The sequence below is a fragment of the Archocentrus centrarchus genome, chromosome 8 (assembly GCF_007364275.1).
Source record: "Archocentrus centrarchus isolate MPI-CPG fArcCen1 chromosome 8, fArcCen1, whole genome shotgun sequence".
NCBI lineage: Eukaryota > Metazoa > Chordata > Actinopteri > Cichliformes > Cichlidae > Archocentrus > Archocentrus centrarchus.
The window spans coordinates 16,548,188-16,565,905 of NC_044353.1; the positions used below are offsets into that span (position 1 = coordinate 16,548,188).

Here is a 17,718-nt window from a genome sequence, read left to right on the forward strand (position 1 = left end):
TAAGTGTATTTTAATTGCATTTTTTTTAAGTAGCAAAATGAATGTGGGAAAATCTCATCTGAGATTAATTTTATTATCCCTTCATATTCCCAGCAGTAATGGAGTTCTCGCTCTCACTGCGACTGAAACATTACAGTAGTATTGAATGGAATAGAATGGTGTAAATTAATGTCTTATTTGCTACTTTAGAATTTAATATGATCTAATATATTTAGACAAATTTTCTTATTATCTGAACACACACAAGCGTACACACACAGACACTGCAACACACAGCACAGTATGGGGTTTAAGGGTTAATAAGGATCACACACAAGGTCTTAATACTGTATAAGAAGGGAAAGGAAGAGGGACGGAAGAGGTTAAAGGGATTTATGTTGCTGCAGCCTCTCTTTTTCTGTCTATCACTTAGAAAAATAATGATCATCCACCCACCCAGCACATGGCCGCAGCAGATGGAGATAATTGGTACACAAACAGCACATCACTATCATCACTCGCGCCAACAGCAAACAATGTACACTCAGGAAGTATTTCACAGGAGCATTAATAATGTTTTTTAAAATGTAGAGTCTAAAAAATGGGCTCTATTTTTGAAGTCGTCTTAACTGTTATAATTTTGAATTTTTACAAATAACCATCAAGTAATAGCTGTGACAGATAACATTTTGGTTCCTTTTATGGCAGTAATACAGTAGCTGAGCTATCTTGTAGCACTGTGTGAAGGTTCATATACATAGGTTTAAGGGTAATTATGCATTAATGGTGGTCTTTGATGTTCTGCAGGAAAAATGCCATCAAAAAAAAATCTGTGTTGTGATTTTTGTTCCTTTCTCTTTTGCTCTGTGTTCTATTTTCATGCCAACAAAGTTCAACATCTGTTCCTCCCTCTGCTTCCATACAGCATTCATTGTCCCTTTGACTTCAGCACGCATCATCAAACTCACCTTCTTCTTTACATCGAATCACATCAATCCCTACAGTGTGGGAATGTGTTTGTGTATTTGCCATATCGGTATCTTATATCCTCATAAGTCAACCTCCATAAATTCAAAGCAAATTTAAATGGAGCTTAGATATGTGTTTTTTTTTCACTACATGGAACTGTATAAAACCTGTTTGTCTTCCATTTATTTATTTATTTATTTTTATTTTATTTTATTTCATTCATTTATATATTTTGCAGCCACACAGCATGCTACACCCTGTAAACAGTATAGATTTAAAAGTGCAGAGTCAAAAATACCACTCCCTTCAGGGGACCCAAGAGAAATTAGTTGCCATTGCCACATGTAGCCACAGTGCCCCTGCCCTTTACCTTCAGTCTTCTTCAGCACATGAGAAGCCCTCAGAGACTGGGGTAACAGCTGTGTAAAACTCCCATGATCCAGCCCAGAAGACCTATCCCAGCTAGGCTGGCCTGACCTTATATGCATAAATGATGTAAATTATGCCAGAATCAGAGGCCAAATCATGCAGGTCACATAAACCTGTGCACTGTACTTGAAGGGTACTGTACGACAGTAAAGACGTAGACATGTTCTAATTTAAAAGTTTCAGAGTTAGTTCAAATTGAGGCTAAATTCAAATGCACCTGCAAATTTGGATGCACTCATCCATTACAGTTTTATATGTAGAATGCTTAAGAAAAAAGCATCATCTACCCATATAACATACTAAAGACAAAACTGTAATCATGCAGATATAAATGAATATGCATGAACAGAAGTGATGCATGTGCCTGTTTTCATACACATCAGTGCATCCTTGAATCCAAGTGCACATGAGGGCGCACAGACATTTACATTTGCAGTCTAATTTATGCACATATGGCCCACTTGTATAGTTAATTGTATACTGCCTGACACAATGCAACAGCGTCATCTTCTGTCCTGAAAAATTACTGCAAGACTGCAGCAAATTGATCGAGAGTGAACAAGTGGTCTTTTCAGGGGTTTTTTTTCTCTCTTTCATCTGTCTGATCTGGCTAACCTGCTGATTCATCTGGATCACTAAACTCTGTCATCTGATCCAATGAGCATGGGAGTGTTCATGTGTGCACATGCAAGCTTTTAAATTGAGTGAAAACCCACTCACAGTACAGCAGGTCTGTAAGTTGCTAAAAAAACAAAACATATATGGGGATAAAAGCCTCTTCAGCCTGCATGCTCTCTTCCCCCTCAGCTTTCTCTGTTTTTATTGCTTTAGTCCTCACCTTACTTTTCCCCTAATCATTCCCTTCTTTTGCTTAGGTTACACATGCATGCACACACACAGACACACACACACACCTTTATAAGATTAATCTCTTCCTAACCCTCCTTTATTTTTTCTCATACTTCCCTTATAGCTGCGTTATTCCTCCCCCCTCCCTTTTCCCATGTATTCTCCCACCCTCAGTGTGCCTCGATCTCTATTCGTCTCCTCATTCCTCCCCTGCCAGCTCCCTCCACCTCTGCCTGACGTCATGGTAACTGCAGTGCAAGATTCAGAGTTTGCTCAACAGTGGACATCATTCTATCAAGAACGACAAAGGCAGCCTGACCAATGAGCACTGGAGAAGGTGGGGTATTAGGAAAGAGGTGACACAAAGGGACTGATAATCACCCACACTGCTGTGGCATGTCGGGCAAATGTGCTGTATGCGCTATTTGGCCAGCATAATGTGGGCAAGGTCGGCCGCTACAACATTTTTAATGATGTGACTCACTCTGGCATGGTGCAGCCGGCTGAACATAAGCAATGCGAGTGGGTTAGAAATAGAATATAGTGTCACACTGGTGCATCAACATTCAGCTAGAAAAAGGGAGAAGAGCCTTAAGGGAAAGAGATTGATGGAAGGGGATGTAAGGGGAAGTGTTTTTTGTTTAGGGCAAAGGACATACTAACTTTTCTTTCTATGTATCATAGGTGTGAGTGGCAACAAAAAGGACAAAAAAAAAGACACGAGGATTACTGAAAGTGAGGAAGAAACTGTGTAAATTTAATGGATATAAAGATGTTTTCAGCATTTACAGGATCATGAGGCTTACAGTCAGGAGGCTGTGCCATGCATGTTTTCACACACACAACCAAGATATTAAAATGCAGTTTCAAAGTACATCAAAGAGCTACCTCCTATCATGCTTGAGTTTCCTCTGAGATAGGAAAATCACTGATCATTTGGTTTTAATGTCCATTTAGCCTGGCTTCCAATTAATTCTGTGAGATGTGCAAGGTGCCGTCCCAAGGTGCCAGTTTCCACTAACAGCACACAACAGCAAAGACAGTATAATTGGCCTGTGTATGGAGATGGATGATAGACGATGCTGGGAGATGTACATTGTAATGTTTCCACGGGAATAAAGAGTGAGTCAGTGTGAAGAAGCCTCACTCTAATCTAGTGTTATAAAAATAATTGTCAATAAATATCAAATATTAAGAGGAACTCTATTAGGATAAAGCTGAAAACACTTGTATAAGAAAAAGGGAACATGCTTAGAGAAACTTGAGATAAGTGTGTCCAAACTTTTGACTGGTGCTGTATGTGCAGATGACATTAGCTTTATTAATGATTTTGATTTTTCATTTGTAAAGAGGTAAAGAAGAAGCTATTCAAATTGAATCCATATCTAAACGAAGAGATGAAATGTCAAATCAAATGCACAAGTAAACAACTTATAGATAGATAGATAGATAGATAGATAGATAGATAGATAGATAGATAGATAGATAGATAGATAGATAGATAGATAGATAGATAGATAGATAGATAGATAGATAGATAGATAGATAGATAGATAGATAGATAGATAGATAGATAGATAGATAGATAGATAGAGTAAAATTAAAGCAATTCCCGACACAATTAAAATGATGGAGATCCCACAGCTGCCCCCACCCCCTTTTTCAAGTTGATACATAATCCCTTTAAAAAAATAAATAACGGAATGATGTTTAACGTGTAAACTTGAAATAGTAAAATAAAAATACTTAAAGGAAATTAATTTTATGTTAAAAGTAATGGAGAAGACGGCTTTTATAAGAAAAAGCCATCTTGTGGAGCAGCCATGGAAAAGCAACGTGTTGTGACTTCAATCAGCTGCTAAAGTGGATTCATAATTATGCTGCTGTTTTACGTTTAACAAACTTAGAAGCTGGGAAAGAAAGGAGGCAATAAAATAAGTGGTGTCATGGATCAATGCACTTTTAATACTAAAAATGAACTGAATAAAATAAAATAAAATAAAATAAAAGTTGATTATTGTGAAATAACACTGATGCAGGCAGGATCAGTTGAGATTTCCTATTTGCAGTTTCTTTATTTGTCTATTTTTAAGCGTAATTAAAAATGCCAGATGAATTAACCAAAGCTAAAGCAACAACCGTCACCACAGACTTCCATAATTAAACAGCTGCAGGCTGACTCCAGCTGCCATTATGGTCAGCACTGCCTTTGAAGCTGAACTGAATGGGGTTATGTGAAGAAAAAAATGAATGAATGGAACAAACAGGTTATACGTCGTATGCCTGCGTCACCTACTCCCCCTGCGGAAGGATATTTTTACTGAGAATTGTAGTTCCGGGATCTGGCGCTACTTCCCACGATGGAAAAGGAACGGGGGAAAAACGTTACAGGGCGTAAGAATACGACGGAGTTACACGTCGCCACTAGCAGGTGCACAGTGCTGGGAAGTCCTACGTTAGAGGCGAGTGATGGCATACCTTATGGTGTTTTCTCTTTAAAGCTGGAAGAAAGGCACGTCCGCCAGAAACTATAACGTGCTTTCACTGGAATAATGTCACGGTAGGTAAGTCGAGCAGGCCTGTCGTGGCACACCGTTTTGCACCTAACTAGCAGCTAAAAGCTAAACGTAGCCTGTGTGGCTAACAGCTGACAAGTCAGAATGAATGCATTAGCGTTACATTTGATGCCATATTATTGTACGTCCGGTGTTTAGGTTGCTGGTGACATTGATAGAAAATGTATAAGCGGTGCGCCAAATGTGTTGCCACTGGGGGTGGGGTAGGGGGTAGGGATGGGGGTGTTATTGTATTTTAGCTGGACCTGACGTCAGCTGGGGTTTGACGTAACAGTAATTTAATCATTGTTGAGCATTGTGCTTAATGGATATATAGTTACGTAAAAGTAAGCAAAAACATTTTAAGTGTGTTTTTTTTTCTCTCTCTCTCTCTCTTTTCCCCACGTGTGGTCTGCCGTTAGCGTTACAGCATGCATTTCTGGGTCAGCTGAGTGGTTTAACGGTGACACACACGCAAAGCTGACAGATGCTGCAGTCTGTACTAAAGCAACAGATAATTTAGACCCCAACATGCCTCGCAGGGCTGTGTTCTCTGTAACAACGAATATGAATTGCAGGAGTCACTTGTTGCTGTATGCATAACCTTATGGCCTGCTGGCAGTAAAGCTTTGGTGTTGTAGATGGATATAGGCTAGAATGATGCAGTGCTTTATGTTATGTAGCACCTTTTCCCTGTAGGCTCTACTTTACACTCCCCTGAAATGAGGAAATGAGAGAATTTAGATGGGAGTTTCCAGTACCTTCACTTAAAGAAGTGGCTTTTCACGCGTGTGTGTGTGTGTGTGTGTGTGTGTGTGTGTGTGTGTGTGTGTGTGTGTGTGTGTGTGTGTGTGTGTGTGTGTAAATAAGACTATAATTAAATGTGAAGCATGTCAGTGCGTAAGAGAGGAAACACAGACATGCGAGTCTGTCATTCTTCAGCCAAAGCTAAATTTGTGGGGCACAAGGCAGAGATTCTCTGGCATACACAAAGGCTTTTTTTTTTTTTTTTGGTGAGGGGGCGACATGAGTCACCAATGTTGTGATTAATAAGAGGGACAGCTGCGGGAGGTGTAAAGGGAAGTGGAGTGCGTAGAGCTGATTGGGCAAGCTTACAGGGCAGCACAAACTCTAATCAAAGAAGTGAGAGCTTCCTATAGTGTTTAAAAGGAAGGGCTTTGCAGTGCACCTTGCAGGCTCTTGCCCTGTTTGCACAGCAGGATGTTATGTGTTCTTGCAGCAGGGTGTTGACCAGTGTGTGCAAACACTTGTGAGCACAGCCACGCCTCCACAGTGAAAAGGATATTCTCTCCTTTTTTTTCTTTTCTTTTTTGAGAAAAACAGTGAAAGACTCTTTATAGGTTTGATTTATTAGTGCAATATATGTCCTTGGGAGAACATGACTGTAACAAGTTCATGATTTCAATTTGTCACATGCAGTTGAGAGCTTTAACGTCCAACTCACCTTAGTGCTGTTCATTTCCTGAAAGTTAGGGACTCGTTCCTGCCCAGGTTCTGCATTTCTCTGTAAACTTTATGGCAGCTATTCCCAAAGTCAGGAGTGCTGTGGCCCACTTAAAAAAAAACAGTAAATCCCATTGGGCCCACCCAATTTTAAGTCTTCACTCTAATCAAGATACAAGATAAAGTAATGTATTTCCTTGAAACTTTTATTTGAAAAACATAAACGGCACAGGCTTATGGCTATAAATTGCTAATGCTAATGTAAAATGCTAATGCCAATATGTGACCCACTTGCCACTGGGGTACAAACTTCAATACAAGAGCAGTAAATTTAGGTCAGAGTAATTAGTAACATCACAAACTAACCACCTCCTATTACCTGTTTTAATTCATTTTTTATATAAATATGTAACTGTACATGCATGTGAGTAATTTCAAACAGTATTTCTACTACTGCAACCCACTAGGGGGCCCCGACCCACACTTTGGGAATCACTGCTTTATGGCTTCATCTAAAATTAAAATAATTCTTACCTGCCGGCTTTATTAGTTTATTATGTAACTGAAGGATCCACTCTGCAATAGGTTGCCTCACTGTCATAAGTCATAAGGTTTTTCTTAGATGTTTTCTTGCTATATAAAACTACAGCACAATCACAGCCAGGTAATCACTATCACATTTTAAGTAACTGTGTTTACAGATTTGCTGTTCTTTGGAGTAGGGAGAACATCTTACTTTGACTCTGAGAATCAGGCTTCAAATTGAGATACTCAGAACTTGCTCGTATAATGTTTATTTCAGGTTTAACTTGAGGCTTTCTTTGGGGCAGAGTTTTGCTGTCAGATTTTCAACATGTGTAACAGTTTGGAGGATCCGTTCTGTGATGTTTGGTTTTCTTGGCAGGTGATTAAACTGTTAATATTCTTGTAAAGGAGAATCTCTAAAATCCCAGTCCTCCCCTGAGTTAGACAGAGCTTCCCTGAAAGCACTTGGCCATCCTCCAGACCTCAAATTGATTTCTCATCTCTCTTAAGTCCTAAATCCCCCTTCATGCCACAAGCCTGCTGCTAGAATGAATCATTTTGGCAGTGTGTTTGCATGCAAGCAAGCCTCTTTTTGCAGGTTATAGTTGTTATAGTGTTGTGTGGCTTGTAGCTGCTCACATTTCAAGTAGTGTTTACCTTTACTGATATACTGTATAATTTCTTCTCTCGGGCAACCCCATACTTGTTGTATAATTGCCCATAAAGCAATTATCAAACACAAGCAGCAGATTTTGCCATTTTTGTTCAACGGATAAAACTGATAGACTTGATGGCATGAACCCATCATTATAGACAGAGGCTTCATGTTGTTTAGAGCCCCCCCTATAGCCAGATATCAGCCAGCATACATACATTCCAAATATGTCTGTGATGCATGCTTTGCTACATGTGCTGCACACATTACTGAAACTAGTAAAAACTGAGCCAGAATCATCTCACAATTACTCCAAGTATCTTTTTCAGATTTATATTTTGTTAAGGAAAAGAACAGTTTTCATTAAAGTCAAGAGTTCATCAAAAATCCTCCAGCAAAGTGGAAGCACAGCAGTGCTGAAATGATAGTCTGCTTGCACAGCTGAAGGCTGTAAATGAAGCAGTGTGCTCTTGTCCATTCTGCTTTCAGAAAAATATGCTTAATATGGGCTCATATTAGCCTTCAGTTGTATATTTGTGATAGGCTGATATCAGTCAGCTGATATATTGGTCAGGTTTAATGACGTTACAGCTGTGTCACCTGTTCTCCCTCCCACTGTTCAATAGCTTGATTTTAGCTGGAGCTTTATGTGTGGGGAAAAAATGTATGTCTTTGTGCTCAAAACTATTTTGGGCAGCAATTTGTTCAGCACTTCCAGCTTTAATAAGTTAATATGCGACATGTGTTGTTTATAGTTGTGCAGTTACATGGTCTTCAAAGTGTGTGGTGTCTGTGGGAGCTGAAGTTCTGAAAATGAGCCTGTGGACATATTTAAGGCCATTGTTAATATCCATGGCCCAGGAAGGCTCTACAGCTGTTCCAACTTTGCACCAACAGTTTGAAGAAATGAACGGTGGTCTCAGTGCTGTGGAAGGTTGGACCGCTTCATTCTGCTTCTTTGCTGATGTTTGCTATTGTTCTAATATTCTGAAATTGTGACTGCTTTTGTACTTTCATGCAAAGTTAACTCTTACAGAGAAATGCTCCTTTTTTTTTTTTTTTTTTTTTTTATTATTATTTTTAAAAGAGCATGACCACATGCTGGGCCCCACGCTGTGATTGTGCAGAAGTTCTGCATCTGCTGGAGTTCGTTCTAGAAGAAGTGGCATTGGTTTGTTACGTGATTGTTGGACCACTGGTCAATTTCTTCTTTGGTAAGGTACTGGCTCGGTTTTTGAAGAATGACAAATGTGTTTATCAGTTAGGTTAGGTAGACTTACATTATAGTAACTTTGATGCTATCAAAGTAACCTTAGGGACTGAATGCCAGATTACCGTGAAGGGTTTCAGACATTACATTGGTTTGGTGTTACTCTACTTTGAATGGATTACCATGGAAACAGCTAAGTCAAACACATTTATAGTGCCAGCTAATGGTAATTTGTGGTTATAAAGGCCCTTTATTCCAAGTGCACCACTGTCTCCCACAAACACATGGAGCACTGTCAGCCGCAGGAGCTTGGGTTCAGTATCTTTCTTAAAATGTGAAAGCTTGACAGTCCAGAAATTAAACTGCCAACTTGTTCTCTGACTCTGTTTGTCTTTTCTATAGCGTGGCTATTAGCTGACTTGTTTACTCCCCGGTGTTCCACCATATTGAACTCTACTATCAACAAAATGTCAGGTATGTATTTGCAGAATTTCATTTTTTCCTGCTAAAGGTCTCTTAATTTGCCTGTGCTTATTTGCAGATCTTTTAACTTTCATACCATATTTTCATGTTACTATATATGAGAATTTTTCTTTTCTGTTAGGTACCTACACACCAGCTCCCGGTGGGCCATTCTCGGCTCTTACCCCAAGCATGTGGCCCCAGGATATTTTGGCCAAGTACCATCAAGTAAGAATATGACTTTAGATATTCATTAAAAAATAATTTCTTGAGAAATGGAGCATTCCAACTCTTAAAAATGTTTGGCTTTTCTTCCACAAAAAATTGACTAATCAAGTGCTGCCTACTTGAGTCAAGAAGTGAGGTTATGGAGGCTAATGAAGAATATATTAAAAAATAAGAAGTACATCCAAGGCCTGACACTGTCCCACTGTATCAGGAGGGTTAACAAAAAATAAGACCCCAGATCAGGACCAAACATAAGAACACAGTTTTTGCATCACCAAGTAAATGCATGGAAATTCCTGTATGGCAGCACCCATTCATTTAGGGATTCTCAAAGACATACCTGTCCACCCAGAAAGACTTTGCCATTACCAATATACAGGGTTGTATATAAAGTGCACCTGATCACTTCCAGAGTAGATCATCAGGAAACAGTGAAAATAAGTGGCTTTTTGCAGCCAGTTTTAATTTGAAACACCTCCAGAGCCTCCTTGGGAGTAGGTAATGTTCAGCATAAGTTACCATGGTGACCTTGTTAGGTTAAGAGAGCTGCCTTACTGACATTGAAAATGGCTTTAGGTGCAACAGTAGTCCATTAATCTCACTCCTTAATAGCCATATTTATTAGTGTCTTTAAAGTCATGTTTTCAGTATGAGAGGCGCACTGATGAAATGCATGCCACTTTTTTTGTTTCTGCAGAAAGACTCGTCACAGCAGCCTGAACTCCAGTACGATGAATTTGGTTTTAGGGTGGACACAGAGGGTATTTAATTTACTCATATTTTCTCCCTCTTGCTCTCACACGTCACTGGCATTTTTTTCTGTTTTAATCCTTTTTTCTCAACATTCATTTGCTGAATCATCAAGAAAAATGTAAATTTTGGATGTGAGTGTAGTGGCTCTGTTGTGTGCACAAAGTGCATGTGATCTCAGGATTTTTCCAGTCTTGATCCAGTATGATGATGAAATCTGTTTTGATTATTGTGAGTTTCACACCACAGAAAAATATTTTGTTAATCACCCAGCCAAATTTTAATGATTAAAAAATCCAAATTGACAGCTCACAGCAGCTAAATTGGACTACTCTCTCCAGCACTCCTACAGACTCAACTGAATTTGTTTTAACTGAAGCAACTTTCATTTCTCAGTAATGCAAAGTCACAGTATTGCAGCTGTTTCCATTTTCCACCTTAATCTGAGTATTTGTGAGGTATGACTGTTTTAATATAGAGACTGCTAAGAAGACAAACACTGCTAAAGCTCAGTATATTGCTCTTTCTCAGACGGTGGGGAGCCTAAGTCCTGGCTGGGCACTGAGGGCTCACCTCAGCGTGAAGACCCCCAGCAGCGACTGCGCTGGCAAGCCCACCTGGAGTTCACCCATAACCACACAGTGGGTGATCTGACCTGGGATCTTATTGATCCCGTCCTTCCACGCTCGGAGCGTTTGCATTCCCTGGTGCTAGGAGGAATACCTCATAGTATGAGACCACAGGTAAGCAAGCTTTCACAGCACTCCCCCCTTCTTGTGGCATTGACTAGAAGTGGGGCAAAATGATTTTTAAAAAAGTGAATAGAAAAGAAATAAATCTCCTTTCTCCAAAAGTGACCTTTAAAGATTTTCTCTTAGCTTTGGATGCGTCTGTCTGGAGCCCTTCAAAAGAAGAGGACCTCTGAGATCTCCTACAGAGAAATCATCAAGAACAGCTCCAATGATGACACTACAATAGCTAAACAGGTAAAATGCCTAGCTCTATATATATATATATGCAAAAGCACTGTTTTTATAAAGTACACAAAGTACTGCCTAAATGCAATCAACAAATCTGTACTGGCATATTTCATTCACGTATCTCACAGAAGTATCTTGGTCTTCAAGGATGGTATACATGTTGTGTATCATCAAGCCAGCAATAACTTGAGTCTCAGTTAATTGGTATAAAAATGCCCTTTACAGATTAGATTGTTAAGAGTAGGGTGTTTGCATTATTTATTCTTTTTCTTCAAGTCTTTGAAATAATGATGTGATGATCCCATCTAAACCTTTTGTCCCTCAGATAGAGAAGGACTTGTTACGGACTATGCCAACCAATGCATGTTTCAGTAGTCTGACCAGTGTCGGAGTGCCAAGGCTGAGACGGGTACTGAGAAGCCTGGCCTGGCTCTACCCCGATATTGGCTACTGCCAGGGAACCGGCATGGTAAGAACACATACACACAGAGCCTGTGTGATCTGTTACATTACTCCAGGCAGCTGATTCAATGTAGACAAAGTCACTTACACAGTTTGTAAACTATTAACTTGTAGTAATATTTACATAATCATATTTTTCTTCCTATGGTATCCTCCTCCTTACTCTTTGGCATTGTTCCCTGCATGTGTCTTGATCCATCCAGGTGGTTTCCTGTCTGCTGCTCTTTCTTGAGGAGGAGGATGCACTATGGATGATGTGTTCCCTGATTGAAGACCTCCTTCCTCCATCTTACTTCTCCTCCACTCTGCTGGGCGTCCAAACGGACCAGCGAGTTCTCCGCCAACTTATTGTTCAGTACCTGCCGGCCCTTGACCGCCTTCTGCAGGAACATGACATAGGTAGAGTCGGGTATTAGGAAAGATGGTTCAGTCTTAGGGTTGTGACTTTCATCTTCTAAATTATATGTGCATTACACTATATACTGTACATTGCACACAGTATGTAACCGCTTCTTAATTATGCATCCAGAGTTATCACTGATCACACTGCACTGGTTCCTGACATCATTTGCCAGTGTGGTGGACATCCGTCTGCTTCTCAGGATCTGGGATCTGCTCTTCTATGAAGGTTCCCTGGTGCTTTTCCAGGTGACACTGGGCATGCTCAAGATTAAGGTAGCTACACTACTTCGCTTCTTTATTGAATCTCAATAGCCTGATACAGTTTGCATTTTTGCCTGAATGCTTTACATTTATTGAATTAATTTAGTCACTCAGTGTGCGTGCAGTTATGAGTTAGATTATTATTTTTATTTTTTTTAATGCGGGGTTAGAAGGACGGAAGATTAAAGCCATCATTACCAACAAACATTGACCTCCCTGCTCTTTGGGGAGGATGAGGCAGAAGCTTTGAAATCCAAGAACAAAGCATTATACTATACATTGGACTGAAATCATTCTCACTCCATTTATTCACCAGTGATTCCTGTTAAAAATAAGAGTGGTTCTTCTTGACTCTTCTTCTCTTCTTTTGCTTCTTGACTCCAGGAGGAGGAACTCGTATCATCAGAGAACTCTGCATCCATTTTTAATACTCTTTCGGATTTGCCAAGCCAGCTGAGAGATGCGGCTGCAGTTTTAGGAGAGGCTATGAGGCTGGCAGGGACACTGTCCCAAGAAACTCTGGAAGCTCACAGACACAAGCACTTAGCCTACATCCTAAATGAACAGGCACAGCTCAGCAATGGAAACAGCACAACACTCAACAGTAATCTCAACAAGGTCAGTCATTGTAGTCTTGGCAAAGTTGTTTTTAGTTTTGCTGAGTAGAGTCACATGGTTTGGAAAGATTAGGAGAATAGGAGGTGTATTTTTTCCTTTCTTTCAAATATTTTTTTTTTTATGTAAAAAGAGGAAAAAAACAGATTTCATTGGTAAATGTTCAGGTGGTGAGGAGGCAGTCTTTGCGCAGGAAATCCACCCTGACCTCCCTGCTGTTTGGAGAGGATGAGGCAGAAGCTTTGAAATCCAAGAACATAAAGCAGACTGAGTTGGTGGCCTCCTTGCGAGAGGCCATAGCCCGCATTGCAGAGCACTTCCATTGTCTGGACCCACGCCATTCCAGCACTGTGAGTGTGTTGTGTCCTGTTCTAAACTATGAATCAGCCAAAATAAATGGCTAGTACTTGAAGTGCTTATTTAATAGTACTGGTAGTAGTATTCTGATATCCTCAAATTGTTAGAAGTTTATTATTTTCACACAGTTTGACTTAATTTTAACCTGACTTCTCCCTCCTTGTCTGTCTAGGATCTGACTCCAGACTACTCCATGGAGAGTCACCAGCGAGATCATGAGAACTTTCTTGTGGTATCTCGCAACCGGCGGAGACGGGCAAAGGCTTTGCTGGACTTTGAGCGTCATGATGATGATGAACTGGGCTTCAGGAAGAATGACATCATCACTGTGAGTCATAACTTAGAGATGAAACCAAAAAAACAAACAAAACAACACAGTTGTACCTCTATGTCTTATTCTGCTGTATTTTTGTCACTCAGATCATTTCGCAAAAGGATGAGCACTGTTGGGTCGGTGAGCTCAATGGCCTTAGAGGTATGTGATTTATTTATTTATTTTTAATCTATCAAGTAAAGTCACTTTTATTGATGTAGCACATTTAAAACAGGAGTTGATCCAAAGTGTATTCCAGGCAGATGTATTTACATTCCAGGTTTCCAGAAACTCAATTGCAAAACACAAAACTCATAAACAGACATGTTTAAAAATGAAGAGCAAAGCAAAACTTATAAAATGTGGACAATAAATAAAGTGGTATAAAAACATTAAGTAATCATCTGCCTCACAACATACATTTTCTCTTGAACAGGCTGGTTTCCAGCAAAGTTTGTTGAGATTCTAGATGAAAGGAGCAAGGAGGTATGAACACGCTCACGTTATTCCCTTAAAGCCAAATGCTTTGAAATTGTCCGATTAGCCCAGCTGATGTTTTATACAGTGTTCTGTGTCGTGTGCTATCCACCTGTTTTTATCTTTGCTTCTTTATATTATAGTGTCCTGACTATTAAATCATACAGTGCCTTTGACATTGATGGATGATCTTATACATGTTTCCAGTACTCACTAGCAGGTGATGACTCTGTGACAGAGGCAGTGACAGACCTGGCCAGAGGGACTCTATGTCCATCTCTAAAGGCCATCTTTCAGCATGGTCTAAAGAAACCATCTATACTTGGGGGGCCATGTCACCCTTGGTTATTCATAGAGGAGGTAGGAAAACTTTAACTATTCACTGTACCATGTATCAAACAGTGTGTGTCTAACTAAAAACTGAACTCTGATTCCTGTCTTCTGCTTTTCTCTCAGGCGGCCAGCAGGGAGGTAGAGAGGGACTTCAATTCTGTTTACTCCAGGCTGGTGCTGTGTAAAACCTACAGGTGAGACACCGGCACAGAATTTTAATTTCTCCAGGTACAATCAGGGATGCACTTGACTTTAATTTGCAATGCATAACACTCTGTTAAGAACATAAATGGGGCATTTCCCGTTGACTGTACGCTCAGTGTATTGTGTGCCTTTTGCTCTACCACAACTAGAGATTTAGAAGTAGTCTTTTGTATTTACCAGGTTAGATGAAGATGGGAAAGTACTAACACCAGAGGAGCTGCTCTACAGAGTGAGTGAACACTACATTTATTAATCAACAACTGTATTGTCAGTGCACTGAGGCCTAGCGTTTTGTCTGTAAAGTCAGTCTGTAGCACTGAAGACTGGTAGGAAGTGGAGTGTTGACCTTTGTTTCCCTTCTCAGGCAGTGCAGTCAGTCAACATGAGCCACGATGCAGCACACGCTCAAATGGATGTCAAGTTTAGGTCTCTTGTGTGTGTTGGGCTGAAGTAAGTTCTCGTCACACACGCATGCAGAATTGAAATCATCAGTAGAAGCTATGAGAAATTTCATTCCGGGGAAATCCACAGCATACTGTCATACTGATTGGATCTTAACACGTCTGTCTCTCCAGTGAGCAGGTGCTGCACTTATGGTTGGAGGTGTTGTGCTCCAGCATGGCTGCTGTAGAAAAATGGTATCATCCATGGTCTTTCCTTCGTAGTCCTGGATGGGTCCAAATCAAGTGTGAGCTCAGGTAGTGAACACGCATCAGTCTGCTCAAATCATGGATGGTTACTCAGTTAATGAATTCTTGCAGTTGGCTATCTTATCCTCCCATGACCCTTCTGCATTTCCCACACATAATCCAGTAGTGTAAAAACGGCAATATACATGTAAAAGGAGCTTGAAGGGCAAAAATTAAACAAAGTGATTTGAACAGGAAAAAAAATTAATGACAAACCTGTTGTCTCCTCAGGGTCCTGTCAAAGTTTGCTTTCAGTCTCTCCCAAGATTGTGAGCTACCCGACAAAAAGGAGGTGAGCCAAGGAGAGTGTGACAGCATCTCCATACAGAGTGGTAGTGAGCAAGTCTTACTAATTGAAGACAACTTGTTAGAACCCAGAGAAGAAAAACATTATGACTTATACTGTTTCAGAAGTCTGCGATTCTGAAAGCACAAGTTATGGAAGTGCTGGTTCAGCATCACCTCTTTAGTTGGGATCTCTAGGTAATGTCACTTATCAGACTGTCGGTAGTTTGTTCTTTACCCTTCATCTTCAGAGTGAGGTGGCACATTTTTGCGCCGCTGTCAACGACAGCTGAGCTTATTCAATACTGAGCCGTGTGCAAAATCTGCAAAATGCTTGAGACAAATTTTTTTATGTTCAATTTTTTACTATTTATTTTTTATTTTATTTTATTTTAAAGATAAACTGTACATTCATGTTTAACTTCAGTTGCTATTCCTCCCTTATTTTGTTGGTCAGTTCTTCTGAAACTTGTATGAGTATTCATTGAGCAAAAATCTATAGAATTTCAGTTTTTTACTTAAATATTTTTGTAAATTTTTGAAATGGTAAAAAAAAAAAAAAAAAAAAAAAAATAGCTCAGTGATGGTTGATGAAGAGTCAACAGTTTTCTTGTTAGAATAAAACGTCTTAAAGAGGAAAATTTGCCATGTCACTGTACAAGTAGAAAAAGGAAAAAAAAAATCAGTCCTGTTTGTAACACCTGTGTTTCCTGCTGTGTTTCAGTTAGGTATTATAGTCGCATAGAAAAGAAAACATGTGATGTGTTGCTGATTATTATTATTTATTTATTTATTTATTTGTTGTCCTCTTCAACTAAAAGCTTTCCACATTTCATTTGTGTCCCAGGAGAAGGAGCAGAAGCCACTGAAAGAGGGAGTGCAGGACATGTTGGTCAAACATCACCTGTTCAGCTGGGACATTGACGGCTAGACACGCAGCGAAAATGGCTGAAACCTGCTGTTGTGCATCTAAGTTATCACTTGGTCTCCAAGTGCTTAGTCCTTTGTCTTTTTTAAAATATAAAAAAAAGTGAAGCGACATTCACTATATATAGATATACACAGACACTACTGCCTGCTAAGAGGTGACTACTCCACCAACCCCATCGCCTCTCATCCTGTCAGTTTTGGACAATTTGAACACCCAAATGATTCAAACTCAACTTTGTGTTTGCTGAAGAATGTGTAAATCATTGTATATAATTTAAATTTACTAATACCCAGTACCAGGGGTTTCACTGCAAGGTCAAAAATATATATACACACATCTGACACACTCCTGCCATAGAGAAGAGTCTGTACCGTTAGGACTGGAGCGCAACAAATGCCTGAACAGCATTTCTTCAGTACCTGCAACTCATGATGCATGAGTGGGTGAGAAACACGATCTGTGCTCTTGTTTGGCTCATTAAGACACGATTGCCATGGAAAACACAAGTTGTTTTAACATTATCCTAAATGACATCATCATCGTTCTGTAAATGTTTTAAGACCAAAATAGGACATTCGCAAACAAAAAGCTGTAAAGTTACAAACTATTTTTTGAGTGGAATGTAATTTACCTCAGTATCACAAAATAGTTCATTAAATGTTGCACACGCCGAGTAAGCCTTGTGAGTGTGATACAAAACTACCGAAGCAGTGGTAGTAAACAGTCTGTCTTGTATAATATAATGTACATGAAGCAGATACTTTTCATGTTACAGCTATGTATAAAATATATATACACACACATAAAAGTCTATACTTTGTAATGTTTTTTGGATATGAACACATTTGTTGCTTGTGGCTAAGTGGACCATTGAAGGTTTAAGGCAGTTCAACATAGAACTTCATCTATATTTGATCTCCAGCTTTGACTTGAAAGCCATGCACTTCAGAAATAAACTGCATTAAGTTCAGTAAGCTGTGTCACATGTAAATGATACATGTTCATTACTTTTTTTTTTAGCACCTTAATTTTTTGACTTTGTTCTTCTGATTCATATTCCTTGGAGCTTAAATGGTCTTAAGATTATGCATCTGTTTTTAACTTTCACTGCTATCTTTCCTCAGTTTCTTGGGTCTACATGACTGTAGCCAGTGTCAGTTGTCAGGTTAACAAAGTCTTTCTCCTCACCAATATCATTTGCAGCAGATAATATTTCACCAACACTCTAAATCCTGCTGGACAAAATTTGACTTAACAACGTACTGAAGAAAAACAGTGATTTTCCTGGCAAAATGTTCAATTTGACCTTTTTGCACAAAAACACACTACAGTGC

At 39.5% G+C, this 17,718-nt stretch overlaps 1 protein-coding gene across 4 annotated transcripts; it reads left to right on the top strand.

The window, feature by feature from the left end:
• Window positions 1-4,527: 4,527 nt before the first annotated feature.
• On the top strand, window positions 4,528-17,354 carry sgsm3 (small G protein signaling modulator 3). 4 transcript variants are annotated; one of them, XM_030734976.1, is made up of 22 exons: window positions 4,528-4,786; window positions 9,038-9,109; window positions 9,240-9,325; window positions 10,023-10,086; window positions 10,607-10,818; window positions 10,954-11,061; window positions 11,381-11,524; window positions 11,721-11,916; window positions 12,047-12,192; window positions 12,565-12,798; window positions 12,963-13,145; window positions 13,325-13,480; window positions 13,573-13,627; window positions 13,902-13,951; window positions 14,150-14,302; window positions 14,399-14,469; window positions 14,660-14,708; window positions 14,844-14,929; window positions 15,055-15,177; window positions 15,400-15,460; window positions 15,580-15,651; window positions 16,301-17,354. In XM_030734976.1, exons 2-21 carry the CDS (start codon window positions 9,103-9,105, stop codon window positions 15,649-15,651), a joined length of 2,256 nt encoding a protein of 751 aa, XP_030590836.1. In that variant the 5' UTR covers window positions 4,528-4,786; window positions 9,038-9,102; the 3' UTR covers window positions 16,301-17,354. The 4 variants fall into 4 exon arrangements, with proteins under 4 accessions (XP_030590836.1, XP_030590834.1, XP_030590833.1 ...); XM_030734974.1 differs by lacking the exon at window positions 15,580-15,651 and having other exon boundaries at window positions 4,528-4,790; XM_030734973.1 differs by lacking the exon at window positions 15,580-15,651.
• Window positions 17,355-17,718: the final 364 nt, after the last annotated feature.

Bases quoted from the DNA above. Each gene is read 5' to 3' on its own strand.
- sgsm3 (XM_030734974.1), top strand. The intron at 13,146-13,324 runs GTGAGTGTGTTG...TTGTCTGTCTAG, and splicing joins ACCCACGCCATTCCAGCACT to GATCTGACTCCAGACTACTC. The intron at 15,178-15,399 runs GTAGTGAACACG...TTGTCTCCTCAG, and splicing joins CAAATCAAGTGTGAGCTCAG to GGTCCTGTCAAAGTTTGCTT.